Source organism: Alligator sinensis, unplaced genomic scaffold (assembly GCF_000455745.1).
Source record: "Alligator sinensis unplaced genomic scaffold, ASM45574v1 scaffold166_1, whole genome shotgun sequence".
NCBI lineage: Eukaryota > Metazoa > Chordata > Crocodylia > Alligatoridae > Alligator > Alligator sinensis.
In genome coordinates, this window is record NW_005842098.1 from 244,965 (window position 1) to 263,041 (window position 18,077).

The 18,077-nt window shown below is 47.7% G+C and overlaps 1 protein-coding gene across 1 annotated transcript in view; it reads left to right on the forward strand.

The window, feature by feature from the left end:
* PLBD1 (phospholipase B domain containing 1) overlaps window positions 1–16,197 on the forward strand; it is a 40,845-nt gene extending 24,648 nt beyond the window's left edge. Inside the window, exons 7-11 of the mRNA XM_025204806.1 lie at window positions 4,182–4,382; window positions 4,501–4,641; window positions 11,056–11,241; window positions 11,924–12,030; window positions 13,941–16,197. Coding sequence (XP_025060591.1) covers window positions 4,182–4,382; window positions 4,501–4,641; window positions 11,056–11,241; window positions 11,924–12,030; window positions 13,941–14,108 — 803 coding nt within the window. The 3' untranslated portion in view covers window positions 14,109–16,197. The remainder of the gene's footprint in view (window positions 1–4,181; window positions 4,383–4,500; window positions 4,642–11,055; window positions 11,242–11,923; window positions 12,031–13,940) is intronic.
* The last annotated feature ends 1,880 nt before the right edge of the window (window positions 16,198–18,077 follow it).

Genomic DNA, 18,077 nt, shown 5'->3' on the forward strand with positions numbered 1-18,077 from the left:
AGAGCCTTGTTCTTCTAGGTACTTGTGTCCTCTGAATCCACAGTAGAACCCAGAGGTCCCACACCATCACTCCAAAGAACTGCAACCTTCTCTGTGCAGGTAGCACAGAAAAAGCTTTTTTCCCCCCTCTGACCACTCAAGATTTGAGAAGGCCAGTCCAGAGCTCTCCTTGTGAAACAGCTAGAAGCCTAAATCATTTTATTTTAAATAAATGTTCTACTTGGCATGTCTCAGAAAGGATGAACATTACATGCATAAAACAGACAGACATCCCTGTGAACAAGCTGCAGTACTTACTTTACAGACTAATAGTAAATTACAAGAGTTGACCTCGGCCTACTGGCCAAAGTTGCATCATGTCTTCTCCAAGAGCTTCGAGGAGTGAGTGACATGTGTCCCAGAAGAAGTGTACCTCCACCCTGATTAGTATATTCTTTGACCCTGGAAAACGGTCAAATTGCCCAAGACACTCAATCTTCCAAGTGGAGTTACCATAAATAATAATTTTTGATTACAGCACTCTGTCTTTTCAAGACCAGTAAATAGGCTCCTTGTTAAGAGTGTGTCAGAACACATTCTATGGTTCTGATTAATCATTCTTTATTTTGCAATTATAAACAGATACAGCTAGAGGATTGTACACATCATTGCTTATGTAGGCCAACCTGGCAGCTGATAGGCAGGGCGGGAAAGTAGACTGTTCCCAAACTTGTTTTATCAGTTTCATATCAACAACATCCCCTGACAGTGCCCATTCTGTGCTGCAGATTGAGGAGTCTTGAACATTATTGTGACAGAGGCATCTCAGCCAGTCATCAGTCACCACCTCCAGCAACTACAACCATATCTGTCACCTGCCCTGCTTGCTTCTTTCCTTGACAGTGTCCCTTTGCTGCCTGAAGAGGAATGCTATGACAATAGACAAATGGAGAAATGTCACTAGGTGTAGAGTATAGGGCCTCCCTTTTCTTGGCCACTTAACACTGCACCCACACCATGCCGCTTCAGCCATGAATACAACAATGCTGTCACTGAATCTAAACACAGCACATGACATTTGAAGTGGAGCAGGCTGGGGACCTCGTTGTCATCTGTAGCTGTTGGTTAAGGCCAAACTGCATGAAGCATGGAGCAATGCCTTAGAGGAAGCCAGAACACTATGATAGGAGCCAGTCCCAGGGAAGGAGGTAGCATCCTGCCTGCTAAACCAGCGCGAAGAAGTGGTCTCTGCATGCAAAATCCAGTGCATTTGTGGTACACATTCACAGTCAGGAATTCAAAGGAAGCTTCAGTGTGAAAGATCAGAATGGGGACTGCTTCATTGACAAAGAAAACTTACAGGATATGCTTCCCTGGGAAAGACCATCTCATTAGGCCTCTTTATAGAAAGGGAGAGGGAAGTGGGGGACAGAGAGGGAAAGATACGGAAAAGGAGGGAGCAATAGAGGGAGGTAGAGGAGGAGAGAGAGGAAGAGACTGCTCTCAAGTAGTCATGGTCATGAATAGTCATGGCATTCTAGACTCAGCCAAGAGGCTCTGCCCCTTACTGTGAAGTGATGACAAAAAAGCCACATGTCTCTTGTCACCGCCAGGCCAAGTTAGCACATCTAGCTGTACTAGAATGAGTTTGTTGACCTTTTAAAACACAAAGGAGTTTTGGTCCTAAAAGGCAGAAACTCTTTACTAACAGTGACTCCCAGGTCACATCACTCCTATGCTCTGCTCATTGCACTGACTCCCCAGAGAATTCTGCAGCCCAGGCCTTTAAAGCTAGTTTGCTTTTCTCAGCCAATTAATAGTGTTGTGATGAATGAGGCTCAGGGTCTTGGAAAAATCACAGCTGCCTACAGATGTCTGGAGAAAATCTAAAACGTCTCAAATCCACAAAATACCATCAGAACTACTTTGTATTGGTTTGATAAAGAAGGGAAGGGGGCACAGTCAAGAAAACTTGTTTGTTGCTGATGACAATGGGAGTTTGGTTTGCAGATGAAGTCAGTGACTTCTATGGAGTGGCAACAGGTGACGTAAAAGGCAGTTTCAATGACTTCAAACTCTCATGCTTACTTAAACATGGTACAAAAGACAAGGATGGCAGAACAGAAATTCTACCATCTGCTGATATCTCTAAGTTTCACATGTGCTTATTTTTTGACAGTTTTTCCCTTGGGTGAATCTGTAGTGTGCATTTAACTTCTCCCTCACCCAGGGTCTGCCTGTATAATTTTTTAGGCTACTATGGAATGTTTGCACCTGGGCAATCAGACTAGGAAAGGGTAGAGGACATTTTGTCCCCCAAAACTCTTCAGTAAAACCTGTGAATGGGATTGTCCAGGAGAAAGGAATCTTGTTTCTGGCTTAGCTGGCTTTTGATTATTTTTACTTTAAAATGCCATTAGTAGATAATTCCCATTTTGAATTACATCATTGCCGGTTGTTGTTTGAAAAGTTTGGTTCAGATCAGGAGTGCTCTATTTCAACATAGCGTCATTTGTTTAAGAAACAACAAATAACCCCCCCCCCCCCGGCCCAACCCTTACATTTTATTAAAATAGGGCACTTTTTAATCTGAAACACAAGGGAAGGCACTGAAATCACTCAAGGTACGAACTTATGACTAGCTGAACTATTTTGGTTCTAGTTTCCTTAAGAATTTATGCTGTGGCTCATCACTCTGGTATCCAATACCTTCCATCTAAAAGACTGACAGTGAAACCTCCCTTCTGATCTTCTTGAAGCAGCTAGTTGCTCTTCCATTTCTGATTATAGAAAGCTGTATATGGGATGTATTTTATCTGTTGCTACATTTTAATTTTTGGAACTAAGCACTCCAAAACAGGCTACATGTTTTCCCTGCCTGTCTGTTCCAGGACTACGCTACTGTTCCTGTGTTTTCAGAGAACCATTTCCTGTAAAGTAATTCTCTTCTCAATGTACTCTGTGAAAAGATCTGATTCAGGAAGGAGAATAATGGCTCAAGATTTCAAAGTTGCTCTTGCTCTAATGGAGGATGTATGCACATTGCAGGCCTGGTATTTCTCATTTGAAGATGGTCTGTCTTTTGGTTAAAGCACAGGAGTATTAAGCAGAGCTAAGAGGCTATTCCTGGCCCTTCTACTAACATCTGTGTGATTTCAAACAAGTTGCTTGGTCTGTGCTCAGCTTCCCCATCTGAAACATGGGGACCATAATTATTTTACTTCATGAGCTGCTGAACTTAATTCAGTGGTGTTTTTTTTTTTTTAAACAAACCAGTAGAACCTCCCATGGAAGGTGCTGTAAGAATCTAAGCCATCATACTTAGGTCCCTACCATACTATTTCCATCAAGCAACGTGTTCACAGGACATGCTATCCAGAGGGTGAAAGTAGCACCCTGCGAACTTGTTCTGCCAGGACTCACCAAGAAGAGCTGAAGAGCTGTGGGCAGAGGCTGTCGTTCCTTACTGCCCCCTAAGCTGTGCTGGTAATGAGAAGTGAGCACTGAACTCACCAGCTGAGCTCCCCTCTGGATGAAAAAGCTGCTCTCCCAACTCCTGTGGAAACCTATGCAAAAGAATCTTGGGCAATCCGTGTGATTTTAGTTTTCCAAGGTGTTATTTATCTTTTCAGCTCCGTACTTCTTGTGGCATGGAGTCTTAACTGGCATTAATATTTCTGTTGATGTGCAGTCAGAGGCAGAAATGAACATTGCTCATTGTCCAATGGCTGCATTGTTTCTGCAGGGCTAATGGGAATACATAGTAGTAAATCTGTTTCTAAGAGAAGCTGATAAAACTCCAATACACCCACAAATACTCCCTTCCTCTCCACACAATCAATGTTGAAGTTTCCATTTTTGTATTCACTTCTAGGAATAAAGCTGTATTTTAATAGGTGGAGTGAGGAAGAAGTTTTCCTATCCTAATTAATAATTCAGTTCTTCACAGATGATAATGATGTGAAACACCTTTTGCTTTCAAAATTGAAAAATCTGAAGCTGAAACAGATTGCTAGTGGTTTTTTAAAGATGGAAAGGAATTTTCTTGCTTTAAATCCATGTTCTGCAGTTGTGTACAATTATATAAGCAGTAATATAGAAATAGGATGATTACTTATCATAACCTCTCTGTTGTTTGTCCTACAACTATGGTAAGACCTCCCCACCCAAAAAAGGATAAGAATTTTTCTGTTTTCTTTTAGGGTTTTTGGTATCTTTGGATGACTTTTACTTGCTTGGCAGTGACCTGGTGATGTTGCAGACAACAAACACCGTGCTGAACGATACTCTATTTAAACAAATTGTGCCGGAGGCGCTCTTTGCTTGGCAGAGGGTCCGCATTGCCAACATGATGGCAGACAGTGGTAAAGCCTGGGCACAAACATTCTTGAAGTACAATTCAGGTAAATACATTTTCATATGAGCCTCTAAACAATGGAGACGCTGCCTGTTTTCCCCCTTCCTCTCCTGATTCTCTAGGCACTAGGTGACGTATCTGGTTTTCTCTTAAATGTCTCCTAGGAACCTATAACAATCAGTACATGGTTCTAGATTTGAAGAAGATCAAGCTGCAAAAGAGGCTTGATGACGGAGCACTCTACATCATTGAGCAGATCCCAGGACTTGTGGAATATTCTGATCAGACCGATGTTCTCCGCAGAGGTAAAAGCTGCTGTAATATTTTTGGAAAAGTTAGTTGTTTGTTTCAGTTGACAGGAGCATGGTATTACATCTGGGAAGGGTTTATGTTGGGACTATGCCCTGGAATTTTCTGTTACATGACATTCAGTGCTTTTGGGATGCACTTTGTTGTTCTGTATGAAACTGGTTCCTACCTGCTGTAACTGCAATGTCATATGAAATATGTAACACACATTTCTCAGGAGGCACTGTAGAGCAAAGTAGAGATCCTCTCCTTCCTTCCTTCTCTGACTGACTTTCCCTTCTAAAGTCTAGCCGTGTTCTGGAGCTCCCTGCTTGTTTTTTTGGTTTTTTTCTTGGGGGAGAGAGAATCATTGTTTAATTAATGTTGCATGACCACGGGAGTCACTCAAACCTTTCTGTGCTTGTCCCCCCCACAAGAAAATAGGTTTTGAAATGTGAAAACTTCTGATAACCAGATGCAGCCTTTAGGCTAAGCTGTCCTGGGGGCTACATCATCCAGTGTATGTTTATTTTCCAAATGACAGGAAAACTAGCTACAATTTGCCTGAAAACCAAACCCAAAGCCAAGTAAAAATCATGCAAACAGCCAAGTATCAGGTCCTATATAAGACAAATGTTCTCCAGATACTTTTGTGTATCCAGTGTTCTGCATGCTTGCCTGTGGTTGTGCTGCTAAAGAGGTGATGAGTTGGAGAAGGGCCCCTCTTTCTACTATTACAATTCATGAAGGATATGGACTGTGGCGATTGTTTCTGTTTGCATTTCTGCCCTCTTCTCTAACACCTTGGCTGTATCTAGCATATATTTTGGGGACTATCATTACATACAGATTTTTTTTTGGTGGGGTGTTAGCCACAAAAGAGTTATAAAACTCCTTAATGCACCTTAAATTTCCCTGAATATTTTAATCCTGTAAAAACATGGAAACAAGGGTCTGGTTTTGGTTTTTTTTTGCTTTTGGCATTTCTTATTGTGATCAAAATGGCTTAAGTAGGAAATAGGGGAGATGAACACAATCGGGCTTTATTTATTGCCAGAGTGATGGAGCTCATTGCAGTTTGTGAAGTCTGACTAGTTAATGTGTTGCAAGACCAGGACGGGAACATATTTTTGCCAGGCCCTCAGTGAGGATTGGAAACTGAGCAGCTGACACATTAGCTATTCTTCCCATTGACCAGACTGTGAGGAGATGGGGTGGGGAAGAGGGTTAGGTTAGCATCACCCCTCCAATCCTAGAAAAGAAGATAGCAGCTGGCCTGAGGTAGGATAGGGGGAACAAGAGGCTATAGCAAGGAGGCTAGTTTTCTAAGACTTCTGTACAGTAGCTCCCTCCTTTTTAAGGGAGCTGTCCCCTCTGTACCCTGATGGATCTAAATCCAGCTACAGAAGCCAGACAAGATGGTAACCACTTGGTGGCAGGCTGGAGGTGACCTCCCTCAACTACTCCCCCCTTGTCCTTCTCATTGGTTGACATGACAGCTGCCCCCCCACCGTGGTGCCATGTTGCTCTGGCTTGCTAGTTGGGGGGTACAGAGCTCTGCCTTCTGAAGCCAAACTCTCTTCTCATATGAGACCTTGGAAGAGGCAAGAACTTGCTCAGGAGCAAACATTGACCAATTGACTTGATCCAACATGTTTAACTGAGTTACCTGGGCAAAAGACCATGGCTTCTGGATGCCTAAAAGGAGGGGCCCAGCTCTGCTGACAACAATATAGTCTATTAGCCCTCCCTGATGGCTCCCTTAATGTCAGGCACTGGTACCTGGGAGACTGTGCTACCAGTTCAGGGTGGGCTGATCCTAGTTTCTGATGTGCCCCAGGGCTGTTGGGCCATGCACTTTGTTCCAGTCTCAAACTAACCCAAGCTGAAACCAATGCTGTACAGCAGCACTTTGGTTTTGTTCTTGACATGGTCTGTTTTGCTTCCTTGTAGCACATCCTCCTTTGTGAGGACATTCTCACATTGTCCCGCCAGCTCAGCTGGGGGAGCGGGGATGGCTCTGTATTTCTCCCAACTGAGTCTTACCATCGTGGGATTTGAGGAAGTTACTTTCCCCATCTGCACTTCTGGTCCTCAGCTCCCTGCCTGGCAATTCATTGACACATTTCTACCCTGCATTCAGTTCAGGACAAGGGCAAGTCTGATTCGGGCCACTTACTGGCTGGGCCTACCTTAGGCTCTTCTGTGCATTCCGTACCCCTAAGGGTTTCCTGACTTGTGCCATTGGGCTATAACTAGGGAGGCCGTGGTCTGTGGTCATGCTGTATATGGATTTGACCTTGACTCCCTCACTCCAGGATTTTCAGGGACTCCTCTGCACTGATCTCAGCCTTGTCCTGAGTACTCCTTTTAAAGTCCTAAACATTCAATTGCTTGAGGGTCACATGAGGGGAAGACCTAGTCACATGTCTCCAGGTGAGCAGAGAAAGCTCAGTCCTACTCTTGGGAGCAGCTAAGCTGATCTTGATGGCTCATTCAGATGCCTAGCAAACTCAGAAAAAATAACTGGGAGGGGTGAGATACATGCTGCCAACTGGCTCATTCACCTCCCCCCTCCTGGGAGGAGCCCTCAGAGCTAGTAATGGCTCTGGTGTATGGAGGACCAGGTGATATGGAGGACCAGGTGGCAGGTGACCTCAGAAGTTCTAGTGGAGTCCTGCTGTCCTCCAGAGTGGTTGGTTGTAAGGAGTCACAAGTGGGTGGAGAAGGACAAGTTGGAAAATGTGCTGTGAGAATTAAAGAGTTAAGTAAAACAGTAGGAAGAGGAACAAGTCAAGGCCCAAGAATTGACAAAAACAATCAGTCCATGATCAGGAAAATTAAACTTTTGCAAGAACAAGGAAGGGAAACCTGGGCTCAGTCTGCTCCTGCACCAGAAAAAGAATAACATAGGGAAGAGTTGATGCAGAAGCAAGAAATAGTTTCAGTGCCATCCCAGGAGCAGTTGGGGAAAGCAGAAGTATGCATTAGAAATCAGCTTTTGTCATAATTTGTGGCTAAGTTTTAAAAACATGGGAGGGTTTGGAGGGGAAGAACAGGCAAGAAGCTTGTTGCACTTAGTAGTTTGGAAAAATCCCAGAGAAATTTGCTCTAGAAAAATTACATGTGGGAATTAACAACACTTTGCTCTGAGGACTGGTAATGCGGCTATCCCCAAAGGGTCCGGGTGCATTTTGCTTCCATTGGATCAAGCGCGTTGAACTTGTGTATGTTCAAAAGTCTGGAATGTGTACACTGCAACACCAGAATAGCAGCTCTCAAAGTGCTGGAGCGAGCATGAGTGAGCTAAGTGCCAGCACTGGGCTTCAGGGCTACATGGAGCATAAGCTTGAGTGAAGAGGAGAGCTTTGCAGTGTAGATGGGAGTGTTGGCCTGGCATAGGCTTAGATACATTTCTACAATTTTCCAGTGCCCTCCAGAATGCCTGCCCCTCCTCTGATCACTGGCCCTGGGAGAGGCTGCCAGTCTACAGAAGCACCTGTGCCTTGTGGGAGCACAGCAGAGGCAGGATCTTGAGAGAACGGGGATCTAGACCATTCACAGTTTGCTCAACAGACGCTGGTGCTGTGAGTTGCAGCTGTAAGTGACCTGGAAGAGCAGTGAATGCAGGGGTAACGTGCTTTCACTTCCCTGCCCTCTTCACCCTGTCAGCTGCACTTGCAGTAATGTGAGCTTCTAGGTGACCTTTAGGTATAAGCCTCAGAACTGCAGGCCGTCAGGATTGAGCCCATGGGGTAACAAAGGCAGAGGGTGCTGCAGAGAGGTCTGTACCTGAGGGAAGAGGCTGCAGTTTGTAGGCAGCTGGACTTGCTGGCTGTAGTTGAGGTAGGCAAGGACCTACCTCGTGGCAGTCCCAAGGAGGGAATGGGGTGGAAAGCTGGCTACAGGACTAGAGCACATCTGTACCTGAGTCCAGAATAGAGCTGAGTCTGCCTGGCCCTTTATTCTCATGCCTTCACTCCAAGACTGTCCTTATTCCAAAATGCAACCTGAGGACAGCTAGAGGCTCTTGCTGGGACAGAAACGAGTAGGGTAAGAAAAAGTTCCTTGTAGGGGCCCAGCAGTATCCCTATTGCCTGCACATGGGGCCCCCCAGCCCCAGTGCGCCTTTCACTGCACATGCTGCCAGGTTTCATCTTCTAGCTTCACTCATATGCTACAGGGGCAGGGGCAGGCCTATGACACCCACCTTTCAGCTCTTTCATGGAGGCACTGAAGTGTCTGTGTGGGACAGGACAGCTGCCAGGCAGAACTGGGAAAAGACCAGCAGAGGTTTTACCCGAGGAGGACTCGCAGGAGCTCGCTGTGCTGTAGCGGTCTATGTGTAGACCCAGGTGGGGCTGGGGAAGGCACTTGCATTCTGGGCCACCCTGTGAGACCGTAAAAGATTTATTGCCAAGTCATAAATGAACCACTTCCCTTTGGAAGTTCATGTTCTTGGAAGCTGATCTGCTGGTTCCTGGCCAGCTCCTTCTGTAGAGCATGGCCAAGTGCATCCAACTACAGAGAATGCCTGGGCTACAGCTTAGAAAAACATATGATTCTCCTTTCTCAGGGCTGTATCATGGAAGCAGGTATGGTTTGTTCACTTACCTGGGAGGTTCACTTCTCTGCCTCGTATGTATTGCACAGTGAGGGGGCAGGCTACTCGGCTAGGCTCGGTGCCCCGCTGCACATTTACCTTTGTAAAATCTTGGTTTGGATTTCTGTAGCAGTTGTCTGGTAGGCCCCAGCTTGTTACATGAGCAGCAGCCAATCCTGCTTCCCCTGCACCATGCCAAGCTGTGATCTTAAAACTAGATCATACCCCAGAAGTGTCACACCTGGCAGGATTTAAATGGCAGGCTCCCAACCAAGCACATCCTTGGTGCTGATGTGCTTGGTTGTAAGTGCCCATCCCTCTCTCTTCAGGGTAAACCCAGGCTCCGCAGGTGACAACTGCCAGCCCTTAAACAGAACTGGCTCGGCCCAAGAGAAAACTATAGTGAAGGAATCTGTTTACCTTAAGTCAGTGATCCTCCAGGGTGCCTCGAGATCTTTTCAGAAGTGTCACAGGGTGCCACGGTGTTAGCACTGCTAGGTGTGCAAACACGATTCACACGGTAAACCCAGAGATTCCAGCTAGGAATCCGCAGTGTTCAAAACTGCTGGCCTCTTATCTTTCGGAGATCTCGGCAGCAGCAGAATTGCTCCAGTGTTTTTCTGTAGTCAAAAATGAGTGAAAACTAAGAGCTAGCATTTTTTTGCGGGCTGCCTCAAGTCTAAAAAGGTTGAGAAACACTGTTTTAGGATTAAACCTCTGTAATTCCAGTCTCTTGCTCCTGAACAGTCCCATGACATTTTTCCCCCCAAGCTCTGGGGCTAGATGCCAATGCTTGAACTTGCATTCTGCTTACTTGGGATTCCCCCTGGCTTTCCTGTTGGATGTGCTTTTCCTTCAGGTTTCTGCCACTGCAGGGTTTGTGTGTGCTCTCAGGTGAGGCAGGGCAGGGCAGGGCTCCCCCTCTGGTGTTTGTCACAGTTCCCATTGCATGCTGTCAGAGGAAACTCAGCAGGGAAGTAAAGGTCTCTCTCACTTTTCAGTATTTTTTAGTAGTGGCACGTGCAAGACTTCCTATGATCCTCTTGTGCCCCTTCCCAGTCAGGGCATGCCATCAGCTGCCACACTCCAGCCATCACTACTCTGGTTGGCACGAGCCTCTTGGCTGTTTCCCCAGGTATCTTCTTCTGCCGAGTTACCTTCTGATCAGCTCTGTAGCAAATTACTTCTGTGGTTCCCCTCTGATAGCTCTCAAACTGCAGTCTTCTGCTCTGTGACTGACTTTACTGTGGCTTCTTTCTGCCTTTTGTTTGTGGACCCCTAGGGAATTCCTGATGCCAGGGATCCTGGTCTGGTCTGTGTCCTGGCCTATATTCTTTCCCCTCGCTACTGTACACGCGTTGGCCCATTTCTCAGCACTTCATTAGGCCTCTTTGGCTCATTTGAGGATATTTTCCCTTCTCTTCAGCTGGAAAGAAGGAAGCTCAGCAGTGCCGAGATGTGCTTGGTGCAGAGAGACAGTGAGGGCAGGTGAAATGTGATCTGTGCCCTACTCTCTTCAGATTTGATCTGAATTACTCTGGTCTCTCCTGGGTGTACCACAAGACTCCTGTAAGCCCAGGCTGCTTTGAGGGCAGGTCTTCACTGTGAATGTCTGAGGGATAGGACTCTGCAAACACAGCTTCAGCAGTGCACTTACCTGTGTGTTAACTCACATATTTGCAATGGCCACATTGCTGCTGTCGAGCAGGGTCTGTGCCACATCTCTGGTTGTGTGCTGTCAGGACAAACACAGTGTTTAAACTAACAGATATTTTAAACAGAGTTTGCTCATACAATTAACTAAAGGAATGGACTGCTTCTCTTGCAGGATACTGGCCTTCTTACAACATCCCTTTCCACAAAAACATCTACATCCAGAGTGGGTATGAAACGTACGTCCAGAAGTATGGGCTGGACTTCTCTTATGAACTTGCTCCCAGAGCAAAAATCTTCCGGCGGGACCAAGGGAAGGTGTTTGACTTGGACAGCATGAAGTACATCATGAGATACAACAGTAAGCACCCACCTATTATGTGTTGATCCGATTGGTTTTTTTGCTGCTTGCGTGACAGGAGTGGGCAGTGACCCTGAGCCCTGCTGTCCCAGGCATGGGGATGCTGCTTCTCCGCTGGAATGCCCTTCAGGGTTCAGGCCTCTCCTGCCACTGACTGGACTTCCTCAGTTCAACTCAAGCACTAGGGCAGGCTGATTAAGCACCATCTCTAGGTGCAGATGGCCAGAGATGTTTTACTTAGATTCCTTTTTCCACATACTAGGGTTGCACTGACTTGTTACACATGGATCTTGGAAATCCTCTCCCCTACCCTGCCAGGGGGCCAGGGAATGGGCAGGGGTGGGACTGTCTTTCTTTGGTGCACTGAGCAATAATATGTTACTAGGATCAGCTGGATAGAGCCTCCAGCATCCTCTGTCTCCTCCTGTTGCAGGGGGTGTTGCGAGACCTGGCTCCTTGCCATTTTCTTTTTAAGTCAAGAACAGAAGAAAAGTTCAGGCTGGAGCTGCTCGCTATCCCCTGTCCTCCCCTTCTTACCCCGTCTCTTCTACAAGACACTTTTCAGTCATTGCAGCTTCCCTGCCTGTCTGCATCACATCTGGTCACGATGTCCACCACCAGGGAGGGGCTCCATGAGAGCAGACAGACTTCATCTCCTCTCTCTCCCCCATTTTATTGCCAGACTACCTGAAGGACCCCTATGCCCAGCATAATCCTTGCAACACCATCTGCTGCCGGGAAGACCTGAACCCTTCTTTGCCAGTGCCAGCAGGCTGCTATGACACTAAGGTAAAAACCCCTAGAGCATCTGGCCACTGCTGCACCTCCTCAGGGGAGGCAGGGAGCCTGCCTGCACTCCTTCCAGGTGTGACCTTGGGTGGAGGTGGCCCCCCTCTCTGGCCTCAGGCTGCTGCCAGGGTATAAGCTCAAACATTGTATCCAACACACTTTGTTCATGCAAGAGCATCTAGGGTGAAGGATGGCTTTGCTGGCTGACCTGCTGAGCACTGCCCACAGGCAACTTGCCATGGCTAGTAGTACTTTTCAGCCCATCTGCCCCCATCACCCCTGGAACTTACCATACAGAGATTGGCTACTTGTCAGGGTTTCTGAGACCCCAAGAGAACTCTGGGGGGTGGGGATGGAGGAGGCATCCAGCTCATGGGATGGGGGTTCCTGCTAGTGAGTAGTGGTTGGTCTCCATCTCTTTTGCCTTGCAGATAGATTCTGCCCCTTGCTCTTGTTCTTAGGGCAGCCCTGGGAAGGTGAGGGTCAGTGCCCACTGGCAGGGGCACAGGAGAGGTGCAGCAGCCTGGGAGAGGGTAGTGGTACACAAGAGCCCATGGTATTTGAGAGCATACTTGTCTTCTCTGCCTACATGAGACCCCACCAAGAGTCTGCTAGAGCCTAGCAGCAGGCTGGGCTCAGGAACCGAGCAGAAGCTGAAATGAGAGTCCCACCTCAGTCTGTTTCCTTGTTGTTAGGGCATCATGGAGGGAGGGGGAAGGGGCCAAGCACCTGCCTGTTCCCATTAATGGGAACCATGTGGACTCCTCCCTGGAGCTGCTCAGGACTGCTGCTTCCTCCCAGCTGAGCTCAGCCCAGCCATCACCAACCCTTCGCTCTCTGCTGAATCGTTTTGCTCAAGACCGATCCTTTCTGAGCCAAGGCTGGCGAACGCTAGGGAGCTTCTCATTTACATTCAAGATTCAGTAAAGAGGAGCAGCTTTTACCAGGAGATGTACAGCTACTCTGCTCTTGGTGCAATCACTGAGCAAATAAATGTTAACCCTTGAAGCACTGGTGGGTCTGAGGGCATTTTACCCTCTTGGGACTGGCTGGTTTCCTGGGCATGGAGTGAGGCTGAGGGACAGGCCCTACCTGACATCTTTGGCAGAGCCAGTTGTGAGAGTCTCCCCATCTCCCTATCCCCCTGGAGTCCTGCAGGGCAGCAGCTGGGGATCACTGGAGATGGAGGGCACTTGAGCAGCGGTCCAGAACCCGCTCTGTATGGAGGAACGGGTGGCTGGTGCCATTCTTGTTCAAAGCTTGTGATGCTCAGGTGGCAGTGGTAGCAGCACAGGGAGAAGGGAGGTCTGGGATCTGGCAACGAGGAGGGCAGGGAAGTGGAGTTAAAATGAAACAGGAGAAGAGGGGAGAGAGTTTAGTTGCTTCTGTTTCAATCTCTGTTGCAAAGCCTGGAGGGGAAGTGCATGCTCAGAGCCCTGGGACCTGAGGGAATCTCTGAGGCCTCCATTTGGGCAGCTGTGCCTGGCACAGGAAGGAAAATTAAGAGTGCAGCAAAGGTAGCTTTGGGCCACCTCTGTGTTTCTCTGTATCCTTTTTCTTAAGTCCCAGGGGGACGTTGGGGCAGCTGCAGTGCTCTCTTCACAGCCCAGTGATCAGATCAGCTGCCTTGACACCACTGGGGCAGCCTGGATGGCTACAGGGCAGTAGCCACACACTTGGTCCCCAGGGCCTAAGTTGGCATTACACCAAGCAGGGGTTGTTAAAGGGTCAGGCAGCCTCCCTGTGCATGGAGATAGTGCCCAGATCACGGATGTTTACTATAGTTTTGTCCCTCCCTCCTGCCCATATCCACCTGGGCTGTCCTAAGTGGCCTCTCTTTTCCTGCTGTACCTCTGCCTCAGAAGCAAGGCAGCATTTGGGCCCTTGCTGTTAACCCTTGTCCTTTACAGGTGTCTGATTTCCACATGGCGGGGGTGTTTGCATCCAGTGCCATCAATGGCCCTTCAGTGCAGGACGGGCTCCCTGTCTTCAGCTGGAAAAAATTCAACAAGACCCGACATGAGGGCCTGCCTGAGTCCTACAATTTTCCTTTTGTCACTATGAAGCCAGTCCTGTAAAGCCAGCATCACTTTTTCAGGGAAGGAAAATAGATTTTTCTTTTCTCCCTGCAATCTTTCCTTCTCACATGCAATGAAATGGCTTGAACGTCCCTACCTTTGTGCCTTAACTGCTCTCTCTCTCTGCTCTTCTGGCTGCTAAAGCTTCTTTCTCCAGGACCAAAGGGGCAAGATGGCGCATATGCCCAGATCCTCCCTGGTGCTCAGGTGGCTGTGGCCCATGCAAATCACTGGGACTTAGACACTTGAGTGCTCTTCTGGGATCTGGGCCATAAGAGCTATCATGGGTTATTCATGAAGTGCAGTCACGGGGGAGGAGAGGAAATGGGCACCCAGCAGCAGCAAACAGGGAGGTTCACTGGGTCAGTCACTCCACTGTGAAGTGGGGCAGCTGCTTACCTTCCTGTGCAAGGTGCACTGAGCTGTGGCTGGGCAGCCTATGCAAACTTCTAATACTATTGGCTCCCCCCCCCCACCTCACAGTGGAGGGTGATTTAACACCCTTGTGAAAAGCCTTGACATCTGTGTGCAAGAGATACCACTGTTGGTGTGTTAGTATCTAGGAGCCAGTCAGGGCCCAAGGGCCCTTTGTGTTAGGTACTGTATGTACACACATGCACACATGCAGTCCTTCCCCCCAGAACTCACAGTCCAGTGTGTTAAGTTCTCTTCTGCATGCTAATGGGAAAAGGATCACATATTTTTGGTCTCAGCTCAAATCAGCAGATGCAATGGGAGTCTCTGGGCTGAAGTCAAGGATGAGTGGTTTAAACCTAAGCAGATGTGGTTTGCTGTTGCATACAGACCAGTCACCTATTCCAAGGAACGTCAGACCAGGTGTCTGTCAGGCAGGATGACTGTGCTGCGGATTTTGCTACAGGCGAATGCAGTGCAGGCACGTAAAGGGAGGAATCCTCCCAGGGCTATGCACAACCCAGCTGTAAGTGTGGGAAAGGAGGGACTTGTCAGTCCCAGTGCAAGTGGGGACAGGGAGTGGAACAAGTTCACTTTGTAAAGCAAATGGAAGTGACGCAACTCATCAAGATGCAGAAGAGCAGCTCACAACACAGGGCATACAACAGGAGCTGCTGCACCACCTGAACAACAGCAAGGGGATGCAAGCAACAAAACTGGACTTTTCAGTTGTTATTACTGGGGCTCTGCCGGGCCCAGCCAGACATAGTCCTGCTCTTTGATTTTACTGCGAGCATTCTTGTGAGCACAGCAGTTGCTTCCCACCTGTGGTGGGTTTGACATTTGCTTGGTACTGCCTGTGCCCCGAGCCACACGTACATACATCCAGTACAAGTGCGCAGGCCACAACTTGTCCAGGGGGTGCGGCAGAGATAGTCCCATTTCTACCCACAGTCCAGCTCAGCACTTACCTCTGTTCCTGCTGTAGCACATCTCCTTTAATAAATGCTGCTTGGTTTTCTTAGGTGCCAGAATTCTCTTCAGTTAAGAATTCAAATTAATGGTTTTATTTGCAGTTTACCAGGATGGGGGGAGGGGCCTTCCTTCTCAGACACTGCCTCAATCTAGTCGGGTTCTTCACTCTGCATGCTGCCAGGTGGCAGCAGAGCCTCACTCAAGCTCTCATGCAGGGAGCAAAGCAGCCACATCCTTCCTCATGCTGCGACCGCGCCTTGCACACAGGTTTCTTATTTACAAAGTAAGATTGCAAACCAGCTGGCTGAAGTGCTGCCATCTGCAGCTCGAGGCATCAAAGCACAACACTGCATTGGCTAAGGAAGTAGTATGACACCTGGTGCCTGCTGGCCTCTTACAGGATTGAGTGGTCTTCCAGGAGCCTGAGAAGGACTGCAGCTTGTCAGGTAAGATGAGGTTGGGGGACCAAAGGCTGCTTGGCACTGCTTATAGGGTTCTTGCTGACCCAGGGCTGTCCAAGCTGTACAGTCTGGGCTGGACAGGCCATGGCGGACTGTGGCTTGTGGGCCTCAGACATGATGATTTCTCCCCTCGACATGAAGGAACGGCACTTGCTGCCACCAGACTGTACTTCCTGTTGCCCGTGGTTCCAGGATCCGCTGCTGCTGTCAGTTGGGAAATGTCAGTTGAGCATGAGTCCCTGTGCTGGGGAGAGGATGATGAACAAGCAGATGAAGTATATTTGGGTGTACGTATCATCTGCGATCCTGTAGCAGGGCAACAAGTTGCTTGATGGGATAATCCTTACTAGAGGATTGGTATCTTTGATGGTGGAGGACGTCTTATGTTACTAGAAGGGTTATAAATACTGATGGAGTCCATTTGTCATGGAAAGCAGCATGCTTATGTGCATCTCAGTGTCACTGGCTAGCACAGAAGAGCTGTTTTGCTCTTGTTGAATGGAAGCACAACTCTTGTGAGGTTTCGCTGTTAGTGCTTCTTTCCAGGGCTCTGAACTGGAAGTGGGATTTGGCTTATTTAGTTTATAAAACTTGAGTGACCACCACAGCTATCTGTGTGACTGTTAGATGAGAGACCTGCTGGACAATGGGATTGTTCAACTCTTCATTTGCATAGCAAAGGCCTAGGGCCCCAGAGTTTAGCAAGAGGAGCTGGCCTAAGCTCGAGAACTGGAAGTAGAAATGCAGGCACTTTAGGAAGAACTAAGCAGCCTTGCTAAAGAGGCTGGAACAAGAACACAAAGGATGCTACTGGGGCCTGACTCAACTTCAGGGACGTGGTCACTTGCTGAGGTTTGGAGCTTGGCACTCTTGGAAACGTGGTTGCCAGCCAGGGGAGCTTGCTGTCAGCATTACGATGACCATTCCAAGGTAATGGAGCGCGCTCTCCTGTTATAGTTAACTTTCAAATCCTTTCCTAATTATTCTCAGTAACAAAGATCATTACTAAGCCTTGATTTAAGAAAATCCTCTCTAAACAAGTGGCAAAAACCTTACTTAGATCACTGCATGGGGTGGAGGGCTTTCCCCTTAAGGGGAGGGCAGAAAAACTGTCCTTGCTGCAGGGAACTTATGTGGAAAGACCTCAGCCTCCTGAGCAGATTATTCACAAATGACTTGATCGGGATAGGTGAGCACGGAGATTCTCCCTGACTACTGTCCCTAGTGCCTGTTCTAATGTCCTTATGCCCACATTCCTCCATAAGGATCCATAAGTATCTCCTGTAGAAGGTAAAATGCAATGGAGCACAAGAACATTTTACAGGTTTTATACATCACTAGAGTACGTGTATAAACGACAGGGGTGTAGGTATAAACGACATGCACTTGGTCCAGACTAGAAAAAAAACAATCCCCAAACCCAATCCTTTGGGAAGAGGGGAGAAGTGATGGAAACAATCCAGAGCCTATTAAATTCTCTAGTGTTTATCAAGACCAATGATTCTTAACCAGGGTACCACAAAGTAGCACTGGTAGGTGGGCAAATGTGATTCTAGATAAACCCAGGGATTTCAAATAGGAATCTTTAGTGCTAAAAGCATTCTGACCTGTGGTGGGCTTGCTGAGTTCTTTACAGCAGAAGTGCTCTATTATTTTTCTGTAGTCAAAATTCAAGTGAAGACTAAGAGCTGAAATTTGCCAAGGGGAGCTTTGAGTCTTTCAGCTGGTGCCATTTAATTCTTAGTAATATCATATTCATGGAGCATATACAGAAATATTAACCACCCCACGAATCAGAATTTAAGCAGCAAGAGTACAGGTCCAAGCCAGCATCACTGCCAGCGTTCAGGCTCTCACAGGCAGACATTCACCAGAGTTGCTGTGCTGTTGTAAAGGCATAGCATCTTGCTTGCGCCACTGCTCTTCCGTGGCCACAGCTCAGAATGTGATACTCTCTGGTAGAGGGCACGCTACAGCTAAGCTGTAGGCTTCATTCACTCTTACCCACCAGGGGCTGTTGTTTACACCAATGCAAAGTGCATGTAAAAGGCTCCTGGACCACGTTGGCTGTGTTTTTCACTTGAGTTGTGCTAGGGTTAATGAGTACGCTAGGTGCAGG